The sequence below is a fragment of the Sinohyriopsis cumingii genome, chromosome 17 (genome assembly GCF_028554795.1).
Source record: "Sinohyriopsis cumingii isolate HCF-2022 chromosome 17, ASM2855479v2, whole genome shotgun sequence".
Classification (NCBI taxonomy): domain Eukaryota; kingdom Metazoa; phylum Mollusca; class Bivalvia; order Unionida; family Unionidae; genus Sinohyriopsis; species Sinohyriopsis cumingii.
This window is the reverse complement of record NC_142977.1, coordinates 40,886,500-40,911,387: the sequence shown is the minus strand read 5'-3', so window position 1 is coordinate 40,911,387 and position 24,888 is coordinate 40,886,500. Positions and strand designations below refer to the sequence as shown.

At 34.0% G+C, this 24,888-nt stretch overlaps 1 protein-coding gene across 6 annotated transcripts in view; it reads left to right on the top strand.

Annotated features, from left to right (window-relative positions):
- Window positions 1–24,888, top strand: part of LOC149778480 (uncharacterized) — a 119,961-nt gene that overhangs the window by 53,791 nt on the left and 41,282 nt on the right. For 2 of the 6 annotated variants that reach the window (XM_089939347.1, XM_089939346.1), the window contains exons 4-16: window positions 4,135–4,250; window positions 6,220–7,495; window positions 10,878–10,976; window positions 11,778–11,885; window positions 12,955–13,053; window positions 14,485–14,580; window positions 14,808–14,906; window positions 15,508–15,600; window positions 17,714–17,806; window positions 18,337–18,435; window positions 19,185–19,277; window positions 22,087–22,179; window positions 23,133–23,207. In XM_089939347.1, coding sequence (XP_089795473.1) covers window positions 4,135–4,250; window positions 6,220–7,495; window positions 10,878–10,976; window positions 11,778–11,885; window positions 12,955–13,053; window positions 14,485–14,580; window positions 14,808–14,906; window positions 15,508–15,600; window positions 17,714–17,806; window positions 18,337–18,435; window positions 19,185–19,277; window positions 22,087–22,179; window positions 23,133–23,207 — 2,439 coding nt within the window. The remainder of the gene's footprint in view (window positions 1–4,134; window positions 4,251–6,219; window positions 7,496–10,877; window positions 10,977–11,777; window positions 11,886–12,954; window positions 13,054–14,484; window positions 14,581–14,807; window positions 14,907–15,507; window positions 15,601–17,713; window positions 17,807–18,336; window positions 18,436–19,184; window positions 19,278–22,086; window positions 22,180–23,132; window positions 23,208–24,888) is intronic. The other 4 variants (XM_089939352.1, XM_089939348.1, XM_089939350.1 and 1 more) reach the window with 4 other exon arrangements.

Sequence of the window (24,888 nt, the reverse complement as noted above, 5' to 3'; positions counted from 1 at the left end):
GAAAGCTGACAAAATTGTTTCGGCACATTAGTTCTACATTGCAGACCTGAACTAAAACACATTTTATTTCGTTGTCTGAAGGTTATAAGTCAAGATCACAATAACTGAAAGAATAAAAAGGGTTCCAGGGTAATAACTTTAATCCTATAACCGATTTTTATTGATGACTTTCACTTGAGGTAAGCTTACCAAACTTTGGTCGAAATCTCAAATTATACGGTCAGTGTGGCTAAAACAAGAAAATTGTTTTCATCACAAAAGTAGTTTTTAACCATATACATTCACCAAAGATAAATCTGAATTTAAATTAAACACTTTATTTAATTTATGCAGCAACTGATAGATGATCATCATGAAGATGACTGCAATGATACTACTACTACTATTACTAATAATAATAATAATAATAAAAATTAAAGAATTATTCTGCCCTTCATTATCATCAATATTGTTTTATTGGATACTGTTCATGTTGTATATTGTAAGTCTTTCTGGTAACTTTAACTTTCACCTGTAAAATCATCTTTGTTCCTAACAATTATATATGTGGATTCATGTAAAACCCATGTGAACGCATTGCAAATTTACTATTGCATACGTGTGTAAATTTGCACTTGTGCATGAATACACACCACGTGAATTTTTTTTTTTTTATTTTTATTTTTTTTTTTTGCTTGTTCAGGGGATGTTTATTTTCATATTTATATTAAATGTAGTTTTTAACGCTTTTTACCAGTATCATCTACTTGGCGGGAGGCGGGTTCAAGGGATATTTATTTTCAAATTTATATTAAATGTAGTTCTACTATGCGGGAGGCGGGTACATGCTTCACTCTCCCCTTCCCAACCTTCACTGGCTGATGAAGATAGCACTACGTGTTAAATAAAGCTTATATAGGTCTCAAGCGTCTGATAATTAACATACTATGGCTGTAATCATTGTACCAATAAAGCACAGTTTACGTACTGCTTTCAGGATATTTATATTTATGTAGATCTGTAAAGGCTTCCCTATCTTATCTGCCCTCCACCCCCCACCCCCACCTCACCCCACCCCACCCCAACACACACACACGCCATAATCTGGCTTTGCTCTTTATTCAGTTGTTTTGTTACTATGTAAAAAAATAATCTTTGAGCACCAGATAGGTAGGTTTTCGCTTGTTGCAGGCTTAACAGGTGAGTGTAAGTGAACCGCTCGATGAATTTTCTTTTCTTTCCCAGCTAATCAGGAGCAGTGTGTATACATAGCTGATACATGACAGATCATTTTACAGGTCTGGGATCTGAGCTGCACGCTCCTTGCAAGCTTTATATCGCTAGTTTGTTAATAATACACGAGGAATATTAATGAATGTCTTCATTCAGTGCTAACGGTCATATCTTAAAAGGTAGATATCTAGCACGATTCCTTGGAAAACTGTAATATTCCCACACCATCCCGTTTGTTGGTACACCCCTACCGATTTTAGAAACTTCTAGAAAGCATCAATGATATGAAAAATGCACAAAGCTTAGTCGTTTCATTTATTGATTTGTAATTTCTAACATGACTGTCGCAAGGGGTTCCAAACACTGCCAGCAACCTAGCGTTTCGAATCAAACGGTAGTTTCTTTAGCAACACAGTCGCCATATTTGCTTGGGACAATATACATTTTCAAACAACAGATTTGCTGTAGTTTACCGTCTTTGAAAATCTCAATAATTCCATAAATTTTGGATTTACATCTCTTTTAACAGATATATGCCTTAGTTCTTCCTATTTATTTGTTCAATTTATATTAGAAATATTATAACTAAATATTGCAAACACTGGACGCATACGACACATTTTTTTAATGAAATAGACTATTGTGGAAACTATTAATTGACTGCAAGAAGTCTGTTCGCCTGTTTACGTCGGGATTTTCCTTTTGCGTTGAAAAGCCAATAATTCGACAGTGTCATGAACCTCTTCGCTATACCAGGTTAGAAATTAGAAATCAATAAATGAAATTATTAAGTTTTGTGCATTTTTATATCCTTGATGTTTTTCGCTTTTAAAATTGGTTGGGAGGTACAAACAAACGGGAGGGTGTGCGAATACTATAATTGCTGTGAATATTTCTCATATTTATTACTTCTAGAGATTTTCAATTAAGGCACCAAACTGCTGATTGTATAACGATGTCCAGTCAGAAGGAAGATTAGGTACATAAATGAGTAAAACATATATGTTAGGAAACAAGATGATAGCAACTCATGGTCTTGTGATCAACGAGCGTGAGTGACGCCAAAACAGCGATAACATGTCCTGCTCATCAAGGGATGCCAACACAGAGAGATAACCATATCCTTCTCGTCAGCATATCACATCATATAAAATTAAAGTATTTTATGTTGAGAGGTACCCGCTAAGTGCTGTAGTTTGTGAATACTTAAAATGTAATGAAAAAAATGTTCAAGTTAGGATGATTTAACTTTTTATATATGTACAGTGGCAGCCCGGATAGGTGACATACATGAAGCCTGCATGTCCGACAAGCTGCCAGTGTACTTGTAAATCACATGATGCGCGCACCTTTGTCAGCGACAGCGTCGTTCTAAGGTCTGTAGCTGTGTGTGTGTGTGTGTGTGTGTGTGTGTGTATTGGTGCCGCTAGGTTGCGTCGGAATAAAATGTATTGAACATGTGAAAACAACAGGCTGGAATGCAACCTTCACACAATTATTGCAGCTACGAGTGCAATTTAAAGAATGAAAGATGATCTTACCTTTTCACAGCAAAGAAATGATTTTACACCATCTCTTATCAGGGGTCACTATACAGACTTTGGTAAATATGTGCAAGGCCGAAGTGTACAAGGGAGAGCACTGTTATTGTGCAACACAAGTCATAAAAGAACAAATATTTATACAAACATTGACACTGTTTCGAGTCATCGACGATATCGAACATCAACTTTTTATGTGGCTAATTTGTTTTATGGTGCTGAAAAATACACACATTTTCAATAACATCATGCTTTAAAAGATTTCATACTAACTAGCCATAGAAAGAATAGTATATCCGGAAAGATAGGACTATAAAATACCTATATATTATTATCACAGTAATGCCATCACGTCGAGTTCTTAGCTCTAGAAAATATGGATTATTACAAGACGCAAAGCGTCTATGCATGATACGGATTATTTGTACTGACTACAAGATGTGATTTAGCAATCAAGATCGAATTACTACGATAATGGTATTTTGTTTGAAAATGTTAATAACACGAGCTCTTCTATGTAAGGGGCCAGCAGGTGCATATATGCGATTTACAGCTACTGTGCAGTTGCCAAATCTTGCATTACGGAAGATTGCACTAGGTGAATAACCTTGAAAGTTTTTATCCGAAGCCAAGCTGATAGCGTTGGAACTTTTTCAGGCGAGACATTGTAAGAGGCTTCAAATAGGGACTTGTCGCGGCAATGACAGCATTATTTTTAAACTTATTTACTACGGGATTGGACAGATGTTTGGAACTTGATTATAAAGATTTGCTACGGAGAATGTTACTCATTTCCTTTTGCATGTCATGTGAGGTTACGGCAAAGTTATTCACTCTTATCCAGTTGTAACCCCGACACATCGAGGAAATAATAGTCATAGCCTCGTTTTGAGAATATGGTAATAAGAGATCATAAAACGACAGTATCGTTTGATGGTAAAATTATGTCTCATTCATGGGCAGAAATTTGATTGGTATATAATAAATCTTTCTTCTATCGTATCCAAATAATCCCGTGCCTGGATGATATGAGTACAGGTTTAGAATGGCAATACTATTTTAGAAAACACTGCTTACTTGAAAGTGAGAGCTGGTAAGTACTCTTTTTCGTTTACTCAATGATAGCGCTTACCTTTTTGTTACGGACTTCTCTTTATTTTGACTCTCTTTTTTTTATACTCTTTATTTTTACAGTCAATTACGCTGGACCGTGTTATTGCTTATAACATTTTCAGATTTTATCTTAACACTAGGCTTTTATTTTTACTTTACAAATACAATATTGAAAAGTTTACCTATTGTAGTTTTATTAGTCATTTTCCATGATGTACATTTCTAAATGTGGTTATGTTGTACTACTTAATGATCATTATTTTCACAGAGCGACGATAACATCAGAGAGGCCAATGTGAGAGAATCTACTGAGGTTGCCAGAGAAGCACAGATCGCACAATATAGGGAGGAAGTCACCAATCTACAAAAATTCTTCGACGAAAGGTGATATTGCGTAAAATTGTTGTTTCTCATAGGGAATCAAATTAAATAGTTAAGAGCCCATCAGACTTTCTTCCATGGTAGACAGGAAACGAAATAATTATTTGGGAGGAAGTTGTCAATTGATGAATTCATTAAAAAAAAAGCAATAGCTGCAAAATATTTGTACTGCAGAAATTCTTGCATTTGTTTATTAATAATAAAAGTGTCGCTTGAATGGTATTAAAAACAAGTTGATGTTTTTGAGGAAAAGGATGGCGAAAATTCTTTTAAAACTGCATGTCGGTCATGAAGAATATTTGTTTGCTCCGTGCCCTCTTCTGAGGACACAATTCTGAGTCCTCGTAGCAACGATTGCCGCTAAGGGCCGACATGGCTGCTGAAGGAAGTGTAGATCTGATAGTGTGCACAGTTTGAGAGCAAACTGTTGAAACACGAACAGGACAAAAAATTCGGAAAGTACAGGATGCATTGGATCCGTCAAATTCACCCCTAAAATGGTCTACAATAGAAAATTGGAGCTGTACGTAGAAATGAATGGGTGACACGTAAGTGATTACCTGTTCGCATGATAATGTGTTTTTGTCAACACACTAACCTAAATACCTGCAATGATAATGACAATCAAGAGTAGAGCAATGATGACATGTTTGTTATTAACTGGGTTGAAATGCACATTTGCTTAATAATCAGGATTTATATCGACGAGTTTATTCGCACGTTTTGCGCGTGTCAGGTGAAGCACGTGCATGTTCTCAATTAGGCATATACGAAGACCTAATACGCCTGCCCGTTTGGATTTTCACTGTAAAGTTATTAACTCTTGGTCAAATAATCAGAAAAGTGTCGTTGCTTGCATGAATCTGAGACGGACAATTGCACCATAATGTGCACGCATGATGCAAGCACTCTACTACCTATTTCTCAATCTGATCAGACCTCTTATGAATATTTCACTACATAGGTGAACGGACGGGTCATTCTGGTTTATCTTTTCGTGTTTGTCCGCTGCTTCTGTAAATGAGGCAAAAGCAAATAAATTTTAAGAAAGGACAAAAGTTTAATTCCCCTGTTTTATACCCTAGTTAATATTTATGCATTTGGCTTACATTCCGATTAAATTAACATCAAAGAATAGGAAAATCTTTTTCAGCATTGATTGCATAAAATTGTCAAGAAAAAAAGCAATGCTTCTTTAAGGAAAGCGATAATTTCATCATGAATATAATCTAAAATGTAGATACCGAACATAAATTGCTACTTCATATTCAGAATAGTAATTCTTTTTAACATAGTTTATCATATCAATACGAAGATTAAATATATATATGGACATGATGTACAATTTAAATTTGTTATTAAGTTCTTCTGTAAAGGTTAAATATTGGCAGAGGGGGCTACTTTAGGTAGATATGATGTGACTATACAAATAATGTAGATTTTCCAAACTCAATCCGAGTTTTTCTTAGTCCACACTTTATTGTTGTTGTTGTTGTTCTGCTCTTTGATTTTGCCAAGAGGTGTGTACTTCATTGAAGCTGAAATTTTGAGTACAATTTAGAAGAAACACTTTATATTTTATATAAGGACAATGTTTGTTTCAAAATGTATGCTGTACGATATATATATATATATATATATATATATATATATATATATATATATATATATATATATATATATATATATATATATTCACATTCATTAAAGCAGTAAAATCAACACTAGAGTATACCTCCTGGCCAAACGCCATGTCATGTATAAATTAGGAACATAATCATTTCTGCAGGCATGTTTAATCAATCTTTGTTGTAAATACCGATTTCTGCATAGAGAGCCATTTGTGAATTTTTTCGTTGTTATTTGGATAGATCAATGTCTGTTTTCTGTGTCTGTGTGTGCGACCCTAAATTCTTTCATCCAAACAAATAGTTTATTTTGTTTGTAATGTGTTCTCCTTTCTCCTTTCCAGAATTCAAGAAATGTCTAGCGAACATAAAACATATGAGCAGACAGTGCAACAGCTAAACACCAAGCTTCTTGAGTATGAAAATGAAATCACCAGGCTCAGGAATGAAATGGAAACAGAAAGAGAACACATTCAAGGTCCTCCATCACCATGTAAAGATGGCCGAGACGACAGTCAAGAGTCAACAACAAGAACAAACCACGAAAGTGATAGCCTTAAATGCAGCCAGATATTAAATGAACGTACAGAAAGGTTTGAGACTAGTGATTCTGCGCCAACTCTTCTGGACTCTTCCAATAAAGGTGACGGGAACAATAGACAAAGAAACAAATCAGATGCTGATGAGGTCCATAGGAGAGAGGTTGATGATGATTATATTCTTGAATCAGGTGAAGATGTAGGTAACAGAGATTTATTCAAACCGCCAAGTGATATGATTGATAACATTAGCGAGAGGCTAACGACTGCTTTCAAGGACAAACCTTTTACTCCTGAAAACATTTTACATAAAGACTACTCACATCAACATATAGGTAAAGATGAAAGCTCAGATCAAGAAATCTCCCAAGCTGATGAAGATGTTGATGCACATGAAGATTGCCATGCGCGTGATTCTCCGGGAGACTATGGTTATGACAACTATGGATATCAGGACCTTCAGGAAACACAGAAAAAATTTCCCTCAGAAAGCGAATTGGAAGAAATACTTAATGGTGGAGATGAGCCTGGGAGATTATCCAAAATACCAAGAAAGAATTTTAATGGAACTCATCGTCATCGTTCACTGGATACTATGGTAAGCCAACATCTAATGCATGATCAAGACACTAGGCATGTATGGAGTGATGTAACTAACACGCATGCAAGTGTTGAACAGACTAGAAATATAAGGAGTTACGATACTAACATGAATACAGTTCATGCCCAAAACAATTTATCTATATTCCCTCGAATATATGGTCCATTAGACGTGATACAGGAAGAAAGCATCCCAAGTAGTCCGGACAGTATCGATCCTGATGTTTCTAATGTTACTTACAGACGAGACAAACAACAGCAACCTTGTGATCCACACTTAAAGAAAGACGTAGGAATGCTGCCTAGTGAACTTGTCAGTAGAAGTTGTACTGAACAAAACGCTCAACATTTTCCTTCTCATGTTTCTAATGAAAGCCTGAAAGATATGGACATGAAAGGTTTGGTTTATCGGGTCCCTCTATCAGCATCTGATGCACTTAGTCCTAAAAAACGTGCTAGGGATGTGGCAAAAGCATATAACGTGAGTAGCACTGACTGAATTCCTGTCTAATAGAGCAGTATAATAGTTTACACAACATGAATTTTAGCATTAATAATTACTGGTCTGCATGTCAATGTTTTCTGGCATCTTTACAACTTCAGTAATTTTTTAATTTTTTCACTATAATTGACCATCACGTTGCATGAACATACACACATGCGCATATATATATATATATATATATATATATATATATATATATATATATATATATATATATATATATAGAAAGAGGTATACTAGTATAACAAAATCCAATAGTTACCTAACTTTATGAGTTTTTTTAGAAGTAAATCTTCTTACATGAATACACAGACTTCAATTAACAAATGATAAGTTATTGGCATTGAGATACGTACAGGCTTGTTCCCAATAATGTTGCCAAATAAGTTCATATTTTAATGTGTTCCTGTCAACTACAACAATTTGCATTAAAAGGAATAGAAACTGAATAATTTATTTTTTAATTGATTTTCATGCATGCTCTTCTTATTTCTGGTTGTATTCATTTTTTTATTTCAGTCAGCCTTCTTGTGTTGGCACGTTTGATTCCAGTCAGTCTGATTGTGTTGGCATGTTTGATTCCAGTCAGTCTCATTGTGTTGGCATGTTTGATTTCAGTCAGCCTTCTTGTGTTGGCATGTTTGATTCCAGTCAGTCTCATTGTGTTGGCATGTTTGATTAAAGTCAGTCTGATTGTGTTGGCATATTTGATTCAAGTCAGTCTGATTGTATTGGCATGTTTGATTTCAGTCAGCCTTCTTGTGTTGGAATGTTTGATTCAAGTCAGTCTCATTGTGTTGGCATGTTTGATTAAAGTCAGTATGATTGTGTTGGCATATATGATTCAAGTCAGTCTGATTGTGTTGGCATGTTTGATTCCAGTCAGTCTCATTGTGTTGGCATGTTTGATTCCAGTCAGTCTCATTGTGTTGGCATGTTTGATTCCAGTCAGCCTTCTTGTGTTGGCATGTTTGATTCCAGTCAGCCTACTTGTGTTGGCATGTTTGATTCCAGTCAGTCTCATTGTGTTGGCATGTTTGATTTCAGTCAGCCTTCTTGTGTTGGCATGTTTGATTCCAGTCAGCCTACTTGTGTTGGCATGTTTGATTTCAGTCAGCCTTCTTGTGTTGGCATGTTTGATTCCAGTCAGCCTTCTTGTGTTGGCATGTTTGATTCCAGTCAGTCTCATTGTGTTGGCATGTTTAATTCCAGTCAGTCTGATTGTGTTGACATGTTTGATTCCAGTCAGCCTACTTGTGTTGGCATGTTTGCTTCCAGTCAGTCTCATTGTGTTGGCATGTTTAATTCCAGTCAGTCTGATTGTGTTGACATGTTTGATTCCAGTCAGCCTACTTGTGTTGGCATGTTTGCTTCCAGTCAGTCTCATTGTGTTGGCATGTTTGATTCCAGTCAGTCTCATTGTGTTGGCATGTTTGATTCCAGTCAGCCTACTTGTGTTGGCATGTTTGCTTCCAGTCAGTCTCATTGTGTTGGCATGTTTGATTCCAGTCAGCCTACTTGTGTTGGCATGTTTGATTCCAGTCAGTCTCATTGTGTTGGCATGTTTGATTTCAGTCAGCCTTCTTGTGTTGGCATGTTTGATTCCAGTCAGCCTTCTTGTGTTGGCATGTTTGATTTCAGTCAGCCTTCTTGTGTTGGCATGTTTGATTCCAGTCAGCCTTCTTGTGTTGGCATGTTTGATTCCAGTCAGTCTCATTGTGTTGGAATGTTTGATTCCAGTCAGTCTGATTGTGTTGGCATGTTTGATTCCAGTCAGCCTACTTGTGCTGGCATGTTTGATTCCAGTCAGTCTCATTGTGTTGGCATGTTTGATTCCAGTCAGTCTGATTGTGTTGGCATGTTTGATTCCAGTCAGCCTACTTGTGTTGGCATGTTTGATTCCAGTCAGTCTCATTGTGTTGGCATGTTTGATTTCAGTCAGCCTTCTTGTGTTGGCATGTTTGATTCCAGTCAGTCTCATTGTGTTTGCATGTTTAATTCCAGTCAGTCTGATTGTGTTGACATGTTTGATTCCAGTCAGCCTACTTGTGTTGGCATGTTTGATTCCAGTCAGTCTCATTGTGTTGGCATGTTTGATTCCAGTCTGTCTGTGTTGGCATGTTTGATTCCAGTCAGCCTACTTGTGTTGGCATGTTTGATTCCAGTCAGTCTCATTGTGTTGGCATGTTTGATTCCAGTCAGTCTGATTGTGTTGGCATGTTTGATTCCAGTCAGCCTACTTGTGTTGGCATGTTTGATTCCAGTCACCCATCTTGTGTTGCAACATCATCATATTAAAATAAATATTACTAACATTCAGTCAAAAATGTAGTTTTCATGAAAATAACATATAATAAAAACGTTATGTTAATTCTGTATCCATTTGTACAGCAAATTAAATTTGAAGCGATTTGAGTAATTTCTTATGTTTGTTAAGAATGTATAATATTAAATCAAAATGGGTAATATATTTTTTTTTAATCTGCTTGTCATTTTTAATGCAGCCAGATATCATATGAGGCAATAATTTCATGGAGTGTAAAGGTGTTTCTTCAATTTGTTTGGTAACTCAGGAGGAAAAACCTAAATTTATTGAAATGTACAAGAATAAATATTTAAAATTAGCATCATGTTATGCTATCGTGTTTCTGTACATGTAGTACATATGAAATTTAAAGTGATACGCTAATTTTGCACATGCGAAAGCTAGGAATTTATTTAATTTTGTAATGTTCATCTATGAATGAGTACATTCTTTGTACGAGGATAAGAATATCATCAAGGTATACAGTGTGGCAATCTCAAAATATTCATGGTTATCCATCAGTCAATTAAACCAGATGTTCTTAAAATATAGTTTTGTGCAACAAATTTAATAAATCTCTTTGCATATAAAAAATCAGGAGTTGGAACTCTGAATCCCAAATCCATAATGGCAATCAGTGATTGTTAAATTCCAGGTGAAGCGAGAATTACATAAAATTGGTTCCAGTTTCAGTAATCTCTCAAAATCATTTATTTCAATTTTAATATAACATATATTTCACATTACTAATTAAAGGGACAGCAATAACTCCAAATAAGATGATCCATGTTTATTTCCATTTTATTGCGTTCTTTACATAACCAGTAAGAACAGGACCGACTGCTTACAATTCCCTAAATATATTTGTGATTTGATATTGTACAGTATTAATATTGATCAAATCCATAAAATAATGAAAGCTATAAAAAAAATACCACAACTATTTCGCTGCTTTAAATGTGAACATCATTAATGAAAAATGTCCATGAATGATATTAGGAAAAATTATTGTTTTTTGTCTTCTGAAACATCTTTTATTTTTGTTTACTTTAGACTCATGCAGACAACGATATGTACCATGTCTATCCAGATGATTCAATCATCATTGCTCTCAAAAAAGAGATAGATGAATTACGAAAAGATTTTGAAAAGGTAAGGAAATTACTCAAACTATAATTCTTATGATATGAATAAAAAAAGATTACCATGCATAATAAATTGGTGATCTGACTTAATTGAATCGAGCATAATTTGCATGTGGATATCACGACTGATATTGAATGGAAGCCTTTGCTGTATGTAAACATTTATGTCGATATATTACCTCTATTGAATGGAAGTCTATACTGTACGTAAATGTTTATGTGTATATATTACCTCTATTGAATGGAAGCCTATACTGTACATAAACATTTATGTGTATATATTACATCTATTGAATGGAAGCCTGCACCTCTATTGAATGGAAGCCTATACTGTACATAAACGTTTATGTGTATATATTACATCTATTGAATGGAAGGCTATACTGTACATAAACGTTTATGTGTATATATTACATCTATTGAATGGAAGCCTATACTGTACATAAACGTTTATGCGTATATATTACCTCTATTGAATGGAAGCCTATACTGTACATAAATGTTTATGTGTATATATTACCTCTATTGAATGGAAGCCTATACTGTACATAAACATTTATGTGTATATATTACATCTATTGAATGGAAGCCTGCACCTCTATTGAATGGAAGCCTATACTGTACATAAACGTTTATGTGTATATATTACATCTATTGAATGGAAGCCTATACTGTACATAAACGTTTAAGTGGATATATTATCTCTATTGAATGGAAGCCTTTACTGTACATGACCGTTTATGTGTATATATTACCTCTACTGAATGGAAGCCTATGCTTAGTTCTTTCATTTAATCTTGCCTTCCAGTGTTCCCAGACCAAACCCAATGATCAGACATCTACAAAGGAAATAACTGATGCTGCAATCGAAAACTTGAAGAAAGAAATTCAAACATTGAAAACGGTATTTGGAAAGGTAAATTTAACAGGCAATGGAAGATAAGAATTTCTTGCACAAATTTTGTTCTTACCTTTAAATGTGTTCTTGTAAATCCAATGCCATGCTTATCAGAATCAATGGTCTATTATTTTCTTATGGACTGCTCCCTCTCTCTCTCTCTCTCTCTCTCTCTCTCTCTCTCTCTCTCTCTCCGTTATGTGCTATTCGTAATACTGAAATTATGCTCGCAAAACGTATATATATATATATATATATATATATATATATATATATATACTGTTACACCTCTAAGGTCATAACCTAACAGAAAGAAGCAAAACCAACAAGTTTTGTAAAACATAAGAAAGAATTTAATTATCAAAGTTATAAACGAAAATATGAGAGGAACTTACAGTATTATGAAGTGAATACAGACAAATCAAGATAAAGCTCTGTGAAAATCCTAAATGAATTAATAGTTCTGTATAAATTTCATAACCGCAAATGTACTGGTCTGGCAAGAATGGTGGCATTGTGAAGACGGTGTTCTCCAGAACTGCTCGGAAAGATTCAAAGTTCCAGGATAATATTATAGTCCAAATAATGAGCACTTTCTATTTTCAATGAACAGTCCAAACAAATCTTTTTTTCCTGTCTGATATCTAATTTCTGAACACAACATAAAACATGTCTTACAACAGGAACACAAGAAATGAGGATGATTTCAAAATCTGATTGAATCTGATTGCTTAGCTCATTCTTTATATACACATTCTATTGTGACTAAATTTCACAATATACCCCACGTGACAGATCTTACTACTCATTTTGCCCTGAATTTACCTCTTCATGTGACCCAGCACAACCAATGAAAAGTTAATGGACTCTTCTAGAAACTTCTAAACCCATCAGCCAAAGGCAATGTTAAATCTTATTATAGATATTTTTCTAGGATTCTCAACACATACATAAACATCTAATTATAGATCCTATGTCATTTTTACTCATAACAGAATCAGGTCACGTAGGTAAAATCTAACAGAAGATATTCTATACAATTTACAGAGATGAATTAAAATTACAAAAATGATATATGTAATTGTAGGATGAAGACAAAAACAAGACTTATCCTGAAACTGAAGATGACAAATTGATTGAATGCTTGAGAAACGAGGTACAACAACTCCGGAAAAAACTTGAAAAGGTGCATACGTAGGCTTACTAGGCCATGTATGTCTTGGTTTAATTGTTGATATTGATTATATTGCAAGATCATTTATGTTCTGGTCATTACAAAATAAATTTAAAATGACAAATGCATTATTTTTAATATTCTTCCATGCAGATGATTCAGACATTGCGCTTTTTATATATGAATGTTCTATAAAAATGGAAGTATGCCAAATACAACATAATTTGCTTTATACAAAACTATTATACTGCATACAAATGTGCTAGCTGTACTGATCATATACCAGAAAAGCTTATGGGATTGCCTGCTGTCCGGCATTTGTCGTCGTTGTCCGTCCATCACTTAGCACAAGCTTATTGTCACTATTCTTCCTAAACCACGTGCACACGCACATGTATCTCTTAGTACAGATGTTCTCAAAACGAAAATGGTGCTGCTAGAACATCCTTTGTGGCTGCCACAGCAGCAATCTTGAAATTTTTTCATTGCTACTCTTTCTGTATGTGAGGATATATCAACATTCGATTTTCACTGAAAGATTTCTTGTAATGTCTAGTTGATGCTATATGAAAACTCTGCTAAAAATATGTCCACTATGGCTGCCAAAGCAGCCTTCTTAAAAAAATCTTGTGATTGTTTATATCCTTCTGAATAACAAGTAATATAGCAAAGAGGTTTTCACCAGAAGACTTCTTGTGATGTATTGTTGGTCCAAAATGACAATGGTGTCAAGCTGATGTTTAGACTAGCCACCCCAGTAGTCCTTCTGAAAATACTGTTATAACTTCTCCTCCTGAACCAATTTCTTTCATTGTGTAGGTGGTCCTAATGATGCCATTTAGACATTTAGAATGCCTGCCACAGTGGCCATATTGAAAATCTTGTTATCAGTGTTTCCCCTGAATGAATGATCAAATCAGTATGTGATTTTCACTATAGGACTTATTATGTCTAGAGCAAAATGAAAATTGTACAAGTCCGGTATCCAATATGGCCACCGCAATGGTCATCTTGAAAATATTTTTATCAATACTCCTCCTGACCATATCACCATGGGGTTTTTACTAAACAACTTTTTATGATGTCGTGTTGGTCCTGTTAGTGCATTCATACATCCAATATGGTCATCTTGAAAATCTTGCTATAACTATCTCACCAGAAAGAATTGTCATATGAGGATTGTGTTTTCATTGAAATATTTCTTACAGTTTCTAGGTGGTTTTGAATCCGACTCTAATGCAACTACCACAATGACCGTCTGTAAAATCGTATTATCAATACTGCTCCTAGATGGTAGGTCATATCGATATTGCGTTTTCATTAAAAGACTTTTTATGGTGTCTATTTAGCACTAAATAGAAATGGGGCCAATTTGAAATCGAATATGGATACCATGGCATCCAAGCATCCATCTTGAAAATCATGTTTTTATAATTTATACAGATCGAAAACTCGAAACCACCTCTGCAACCAAATTATGAAGATGCCATTGATGCAATCAGAAAAGAGATTGAAACAATGAAAATGGAAAAAGAAAAGGTATTTCATTTTTGTTTCTGTGTTGTTCACCATTTATAATTGTAAATGACCTCACAATATATATATTGTTTGCAAAATATTTTAAGATAAAACAGCAGACCTTTTAGTACACATTTACATTGACAGACTATGCAGTTAAAATACCGATCAATAAATCTTCATCAGTCCAGTGTGTTGCTCAAGTTGTTGATTGCCTTACATTTTTTCATCTAACTGTACTTTTCCAGAATAAAAGTGAGACCAACACATCCACTGCAGAAGATATGGCTGTGGTAATTGAATTGTTAAAGAATGAGATACATTCGATCAAGAATGATCCAGAAAAGGTACACAGTTTGTGGATTAAATCAAGCAGCAATGAAACATTTAAATATTTTGCTTTGAAACAATTCAGTATCAAGATCAAGGATAAAAAATACATATAATTCCTCAATATTAATTACACATACTCAGCCAAAAAATACAAGCTAGATCTTAATGCTAGGGGTATTTGGAGAGAACAAATATTGGTTGATTTATTGATTGATGGTTCCTTGATGTTTGACAACATATCAGTACATAACAGACTATTTAGCTTTGAATCAATTGGAGTTCAACCTGTCTGCCCAAGACATAATATGTAGCACATGATAACATTCTAAAACATGAAAAGAATAAACTATAGTTATACAAAAATGTATAGAGCTCGTCAAATTTATATTCTTAGAAAGCTGTCCATGAAGTCCATCTCATGACCAAGCCCACCATTCTTTGCTGATACAGATGACGACAGAATATTACCAATAAAAAGAAATTATGACATTGGATTTTACAATGATTTGCCAAGAAAGTAGTCAGAACAAAGTTATTAAGTATGACAAGTTTTGAAACTTAAAACATAAGTAGTGTACAAGTTTTTTCATACAAATTAATTATGGAACATTACAGGGTCACGACAGAGACTCAGCAGCTGTTATCTATGAAGATGTGATTAGGAGACTGCAAGATGATATTGAGAAACTCAAAGGGGAACATGAAATGGTACAGTCCTGTTAGATTTGACATTCTGATTCCACAAATTAGTATCAATGTATACTATATGATGTCTTTCTATGTGACACTACACTACACTACACTACACAACACTACACCATACCATACCATACCTTACCATAATATACTATATTATACACTTTCAAAACTATCTGTATCATAGAACATATTTATTCATTCCATCCATATATTCAGCATTATTGCATGATTATAATATAATCTATTAGGCACTGTAATAAAGTCTACTTTTTGTTTCTTAGAATCCTTAACACTGGTGTATGTGTGTAATTAGTAATAGATTTGCATGCTTGGTTTAGATGACGTTATTTGGGTATCTTGTTGTATTGACTCACCCAAAAGCTTGGTGAGATATAGAAGTCACTTTTCCAAAGGCAACTGCGGGTAGTGCCCACATTGTTAAAGTTTTGTGTTAGAGTACTTTTACAGCACGTCTTATGCATGAGTTGCTGCTTTCAAGTTAAACTCGTTGAAAATATCACTGCTGGAGTATAATATATTATAGTTTATTATAGTTTATGCTGTGATATGCTAGGAATTCCTATCGTGTTTGTCTCATCTTCGTAAAATGAGCTTCAGTAAGATAGTGGTTTAATGATTGGACTTGAAATGGTGTGATTCGAATTCTACCATCAGATTAGCTTCCATTGGCTATCTTGGTGTGTCCTTCAACAAGACATTTTACTCTAATTGCCTCAGTACTAAATAACAAGGTTGTATTTCTGTGCTGTTAGAGACCAAACAAAATCAGAAAGCGAATTCAGCTGTATAAAGAACACAGTAAACAACATCAAAGCGTTCTGCTTAAAACTTGTTTTCTTGTACTCGTATATCATTTTTTGCATGTTTGAAATTGTGTCCATGCTTACTAACATTAATGCTGTGTGATGGCAGAAGGTTGGCTTCAGTGAATTGACTCAGTCCAATCAAATAAATAATGCATTATAGAAGCAACTTAGCATTTTGAATTTTTTCAATTTTTTTCTCATATTTTTGCATCAGTCTGAGGATATATCAAAATGTTTGTTTAAAAATCTTGTACAAACACTATCCAACACTAGTAACTAAAACACTCCCCAAAAGAACTCAAGAGTTGGCATATTGTTTGTCTAATTGACACTATAACCGAACTTCCAGCCTCTTCGCAAACTTAATACTTCTACAAACGCTGATGATGACCTTGATATGGGGTCAGCTTTGGAGGAGACCGAAATGTTCATGATGAGTCAAAAAGAGGTAGTATATCTTTTAAGGTTTTTATATCCATGACTTGAATGTTTTACAGAATTAGTAATATAATTAAATAAATATAACATCCAATATATGTTATAATGGCACACAATTCTCTGAGCTCATCATACTAACGGGTGAAACAAGCTTCTAAGCATATATCTGTTAAACCTGCATCAGGCAGACACCTTTGGAGGGGACTGAAATGGTCTGACGAAGGTTGCTTAATATGTGTTAATCTTTGCAATATTTGAAGCAAAACACTTTCAAAAGGAGGCTGTTTGATATAGATAATCACTTAATAGTTGCTATTTTGAAGAAAGTTTGACTTGTGCATTATCATACAATTGCAAACATAATCAAAGTACCTAATAGTAGCGTGTAGTGATGTAATTCATTAATATAATCGCATATAACAGTAGATATTTAGATTGCCTTATACTTGAGTCTTTCTTACCAAGAATAAAGATATGGAATTTCCATGCATGTATTAATAACTTATAGTTATCCACATTGAATTTCCTGTTCACTTTCATTTACTTTAGCGTAATTTCTTTATAAATGTTGTTGATTTAGAATGTAAATGAGGAAAGAAATGCACTTGCCCTCGCAAGGTAAACTTCAATTTTTACTTGTCCATATAAGGCATGCATATTTTTGGTCTCAGATTTATCTACTAACTGGTGAGGATTTGTGCATATTTTACAATAGTATATGTCGCTTCTGGCTTATATATGTCTAATTATGTATATCAGATGGATTGGTATCAGTCTTCAACTCATGTTTTTCTTTATTGTGTATATTATTTTATGGACTAATGTAAAAACTCAACTTTTCAATTGAATCTCCATAGAGACAAGACCTAGAAAGGACTACTTCCTTATTAGAGGCAGACATGGAAACTCTGAAAAATGATTTCGATACGATGAAAAAGGAACAAAAACAGGTAATTGTCCATTTTGTACTTGGACTCTTCAATCAGTAGTATCTTTAATATTTTCCTGATTTTATCCTTTACACTTTTCATTTGCAACAAGCAAGAGTCAAATATATTTTATAATAGATGATTGTAAAACAACATTATTGAATTTAAATTGAATTTTACGCCTTTGTCGTGGAAACCACCAACTGGTCAGTTGTACAACATATAATCTAAAGATCAAAACAGGAGAGCACTTGTGCATGTCAATAATAACTCCAAATAAGATGATCCATGTTTATTTCCATTTTATTGCATTCTTTACATAACCAGTAAGAACATGACGTACTGCTTACAATTCCCTAAATATATTTGTGATTTGATATTGTACAATATTTATGTTGATCAAATCCATGAAATAATGAAAGTTACAAAAGAAACATGCCTATTTTGCTGCTTTAAATGTGACACATAAAATGAAAATGTCCATGAATGAAATAAAGAAAAAATATTGTTTTTTGACTTCTGAAACAATTTTTTTGGTTTGCTTACTGTAGACTCATGCAGACAATGACATGTACCATGTCTGTCCGGATGATTCTACCATCATTGCTCTCAAAAAAGAGATAGATGAATTACGAAAAGATTTTGAAAAGGTATGAAAATTACTCACACTATAATTCTTAAGGTATGAATAAACAAAGATTACCATGCATAATAAATTGGCATTCTAACTTAATTGAATTGAACAAACTTTGCATGTGGATATCACAATTGATATTGAATGGAAGCGTTTACTGTACATAAACATTTATGTGTATATATTATATCTGTTGAATGGAAGCCTTTACTGTACATAAACATTTATGTGTATATATTATATCTGTTGAATGGAAGCGTTTACTGTACATAAACGTTTATATGTATATATTATATCTGTTGAATGGAAGCGTTTACTGTACGTAAACGTTTATATGTATATATTATATCTGCTGAATGGAAGCATTTACTGTACATAAACGTTTATATGTATATATTATATCTGTTGAATGGAAGCATTTACTGTACATAAACATTTATGTGTATATATTATATCTGTTGAATGGAAGCCTTTACTGTACGTAAACGTTTATATGTATATATTATATCTGTTGAATGGAAGCCTTTACTGTACGTAAACGTTTATATGGATATATTATATCTGTTGAATGGAAGCCTTTACTGTACATAAACGTTTATGTGGATATATTACCGCTATTGAATTGATTTGAATTATGACATTGGATTTTACAATGATTTGCCAAGAAAGTAGTCAGAACAAAGTTATAAGTCTGACAAGTTTTGCAACTTAAAACATAAGTAGTGTACAAGTTTTTTCATACAAATTAATTATGAAACATTACAGGGTCACGACAGAGAATCATCAGCTCTCATCTACGAAGATGTGATTAGGAGGCTGCAAGATGATATTGAGAAACTCAGAGGGGAGCATGAAATGGTACAGTCCTGTTAGATTTGACATTTTGATTCCATACAGTAGTATCGATTTATACTATATGATGTCATTCTATGTGACACTACACTACACTACACCACACACACTACACTACACTAAACTACACCATGCCATGCAATGCCATGCCACACCACACCACACCACACCACACCATGCCACACTACACCATACCATACCATACCATGACGTACCATACACTTTAAAATATATCTGTATCAAAGAACATATTTATTCATTCCATCCATGTATTCAACTTTATTGCATGATTATAGTATAATCTATTAGGCACTGTAATAAGGTCTGCTTTTTGTTTCTTAGAATCCTTAACACTGGTGTATGTGTGTAATTAGTAATAGATTTGCATGCTTGGTTTAGAGGATGTTATTTGGGTATCTTGCTGTATTGACTCACCCAAAAGCTTGGTGAGATATAGAAGTCACTTTTCCAAAGGCGACTGCGGGCAGTGCCCACATTGTTAAAGTTTTGTGTTAGAGTACTTTTACAGCACATGTCTTATGCATGAGTTGCTGCATTCAAGTTAAACTCGTTAAAATATCACTGCTGGAGTAGAATTTATTATAGTTTATTATAGCTTTTGCTGTGATATGCTAGGAATTCCTATCATGTTTGTCTCATCTTCATAAAATGAGCTGTGGTAACTTAGTGGTTAGTGATTGGACTCAAAATGGTGCTGATTCGAATTCTACCATCAGATTAGCTTCCATTGGCTATCTTGGTGTGTCCTTCTGCAAGGCATTTTACTCTAATTGCCTCAGTACTAAATAACATAGTTGTATTTCTGTGATGTTAGAGACCAAACAAAACCAGAAAGCAAACTCAGCTGTATAAACAACATGGTGAACAACATCAAAGGTTTACCTTAAGGTTTTTGAAGGTCGCGTATCTTCTATATCAGTGGCTGCATTCAATGGATTCTTAGATAATTTGACAACAGGTTTAACATGTATGCCCTAATAAACACTTCAAGCTCCAGTCTAGCCTTTCTCGCCTACCTAATATTATGGCCACCAACGCTAAAGTTTTGGATGAAAGTCTGATACAGGGGTTATACTGACAAGCCTCCGGAAGCAGTTCTGCTTAAAACTTGTTTTCTTGTACTCGTATATCATTTTTTGCATGTTTCAAAATGTGTATATCCTTACTAACATTAATGCTGTGTCACGACAGAACTATTTATTAAATACCGGCAGAAGGTTGGTTTCAGTGAATTGACTCAGTCCAATCAAATAAATAATGCATTATAGAAGCAACTTAGCATTTTGAATTTTTTCAATTTTTTTCTCATATTTTTGCATCAATCCGAGGATATATCAAAATGTTTGTTTAAAAATCTTGTACAAACACTATCCAACATTAGTAACTAAAACACTCCCCAAAAGAACTCAAGAGTTGGCATATTGTTTGTCTAATTGACACTATAACTGAACTTACAGCCTCTTCACAAACGTAATACTTCTACAAACGCTGATGATGACCTTGATATGGGGTCAGCTTTGGTGTGACGTGTGATGTGATTTTGATTTTTAACGTAGCTTTAACAATTTTTCAGTCATATCGCTATGATGTCTGCAATGTGGCAGTTTATAGTGATGTCTAGCACTGGGGCATCATGCCGCAGACATGTAGCATGAAGTCCCACTCAGTCACATTATCCTGACACCAGGCCGACCAGTCCTAACACTGACCTCTTAATGCTGAACGCCAAGCGAGGCAGCTGTTAGTACCATTTTTTAAGTCTCTGGCATGACTCGGCCGGGGATCGAACCCACGACCTCCCGCATCCGAGGCGGACACTCTAACCACTAGGCCACCTGAGCAGTGGGTCAGCTTTGGAGGAGACCAAAATGTTCATGACGAGTCAAAACGAGGTAGTATATCTTTTCAGGTTTTTATATCCACAACTTGAATGTTTTACAGAATTAGTAATATAATTAAATAAATATAACATCTGATATATGTTATAATGGCACACAATTCTCTGAGCTCATCATGCTAACGGGTGAAACAAGCTTCTAAGCATATATCTGTTAAATCTGCATCAGACAGACACCTTTGGAGGGGACTGAAATGGTCTGACGAAGGTTGCTTAATATGTGTTAATCTTTGCAATATTTGAAGCAAAACACATTGAAAAGGAGACTGTTTGATATAGGTGATCACTTAATAGTTGCTACTTTGAAGAAAGTTTGACATGTGCATTATTATTCAATTGCAAACATAATCAAAGTACCTAATAGTAGCATGTAGTGATGCAATTCATTAACATAATCACATTTAACAGTAGATATTTAGATTGCCTTATACTTGAGTCTTTCTTACCAAGAATAAAGATATGGAATTTCCATGTATGTATTAATAAAACTTATAGTTTTCCACGTCAAATTTCCTGTTCACTTTCATTTACTTTAGTGTAATTTCTTCTTAAATGCCATTGATTTAGAATGTAATTGAGGAATGAAATGTTCTTGCCCTCACAAGGTAAACATGAATTTGTACTTGTCCATATAAGGCATGCATATCTATGGTCTCGGATTTATCTACTAACTGGTGAGGATTTATGCATATTTTACAATATTATATGTCACTTCTGGCTTATATATGTCTAATTATGTATATCATATGTCTAATTATGTACATCAGATGTCTAATTATGTATATAATATGTATTGGATTGGTATCAATCTTCAACCCATGTTTTTCTTTATTATGTATATTATTTTATGGTTAAGACTAATGTAAAAACTCAACCTTTTCAATTGAATCTCCATAGAGACAAGACCTTGAAAGGACTACTTCCTTATTAGAGGCAGACATGGAAACTCTGAAAAATGATTTAAATACGATGAAAAAGGAACAAAAACAGGTAATTGTCCATTTCGTACTTGGACTCTTCAATCAGTAGTATCTTTAATATTTTCCTGATTTTATCCTTTACAGTTTTCATTTGTAACAAGCAGGAGTCAAATATATATAATCGATGATTGTAAAACGACATTATTGAATTTAAATTGAATTTTACGCCTTTGGGGGTGAAACCACCAAATGGTCAGTTGTACAATATATAATCTATGATCAAAACAGGAGAGCACTTCTGCATGTCGATAATGTTTTTGTGGCACACTTGTTTGATTACATCATACAGCAGCCTGTTCTCTTTGGCATCAATATCCTGTGTTGACACATCAGAAATCTAGCACATGGGTACACAGAACCAATGTGATGTCTGTTAACATCAGACTTCGTCAGTTTTCATTGGAACTTGCTTGTTCTTCAGAAACTGATAAACCTGGCTTTAATGGACATCCAAATAAAACAGCAGTAATACTATTCAAGTCAGGTCTTAATTTTTACTCATCTCTCTTGTGTCAGACTATGGTGGGGCCAAATCAAAATGCCACATCAATTTACTATATATTGCTGCATGTACACCCATGGATATCCGATACTTTTGTTTGATCAAGGAAATGACAATTATGACTAAGCATTCGTAATAAATTCAGTTTCTTTTGTTTTAATTTAGACTATATGGACATGGATTTATGTGCTGCAAAACTAATAAACAAGAAAATGAAGAAAGAAATACAATTAAATCCAGATAACATAAATGTATGGCATAGCATGAATCCAAAGTACATCCTGGCTCTTTGCTCGATACAGAATCTTTCATATTTAAGTATGCAAGACATTCAAAAATAGCATATATAATATGGAGGAACACGCATTATACATTCAGTTATTAATCCTTTCATGTATTATCAATTACTATTATTACTATTTTTACTATTATTATTATCATTATTTTTATTATTATTACAGATATGTGATAGAGACAAAGATGCGATGTATGAATTGGAAATAAATGCCCTGAGGAAGGAAATTGACACAACAAAGGTAGTAAGAGAGAGCAAGATCAGATATATCTTTAATTTCATGGACACAGAGTGATGTACAAGTCATCTGGTTACAGAAATATCATTGATTTAAAGATTTTACTACAGTAATTGATGTCTGAGTAGTAAGACACATTTTCATTGATTAAAAGATCTACAAAAATAATTGTTATCTGACTTGTAAGATATCTTTTCAAAGATTTAAAAGTTCTTCAACATTAATTGTTATCGCAGTTGTAAGATATATGTTTTCATTTTATCAAACTTTCTTGTAACTTTTTATGCAAGTTTCTTTTTGAGATTTGAAAAAACCATTGTTCTGAATATCTTACCATCATGCAACTTATTTTAAGCTACGTAAAATGTGATTCTCTCGCATAATTGTATGGGGCATAGTGTACCTCCAGCATGGCAAATCCCTGTTTAAAATGAAGGCCCCAGGAATGTTTCACAGATAACAAAGCTAATGTTTATTGGATGAAAATAATAGTTCTCAGAAGAAGTGCTTATTTATTGACCTAGATAAAAAGGTCAGAATAAATATTGTGTCAGATAACAAGATCAATCTAAATATGTGTTGGATAATAAGATCAATCTAAGTGTGTGTCAGAGTGTCAGATAATAAGATCAGACTAACTGTGTGTCAGATAATAAGATCAGACTAAGTATGTGTCAGATAATAAGATCAAACTAAATGTGTGTCAGATAATAAGATCAAACTAAGTGTGTGTCGGATAATAAGATCAATTTAGGTATGTGTCAGATAATAAGATCAAACTAAATATTGTCAGATAACAATATCAAACTAAATATTGTCAGATAACAATATCAATCTAAGTATGTGTTGGATAATAAGATCAATCTAAGTATGTGTCAGATAATAAGATCAAACCATATATTGTGTCAGATAACAAGATCAAACTAAGTAACTTGGATAATAAGATCAAACTAAGTATATGTCAAATAAAAGTGTTAGATTAAGTATGTGTCAGATAACAAGATCGGACTAAGTATGTGTCAAATAACAAGATCAGACTATGTATGCATTAAATAATGAGATCAGACTAAGTATGTGTCAAATAACAAGATCAGACTATGTATGTGTCAAATAACAAGTTCAGACTATGTATGCATTAAATAATGAGATCAGACTAAGTATGTGTCAAATAACAAGATCAGACTATGTATGTGTCCAATAACAAGTTCAGACTTAGAATATGCCAGATAATAAGATTAGAAAAAGTAAATGTCAGGTAACAAGATTTTCAAATAACAGTATTTATTATGAAATGACTAATGATGGTGTCTAATGTGTAAGATCGCTGTGTGTGTGTGTGTGTGTGTGTTACTTGGATTTTTAACTTAGCTTTAATAACTTTTCAGTCATATCACTACGATATCTGCGTGGCATTTATAGTGATGTCTAGCGCTGGGGCATCTTGCCACAGACATGTAGCGTCATGTCCCACTAAGTCACATTATCCTGAACTAGGCCAACCAGTCCTAACACTAATCTATTAATGCTGAGCACCTAGTGAGGCAGCTGTTAGCACCATTTGTATAATGATATGTCTTTGGTATGACTCTGACAGGGTTTGAACCCGTGACCTCCCACATTCAAGGCAGACACTTAGACCACCAGAGCGGTACACATTGAATATATGGTGTCCTTCCAAAACAAA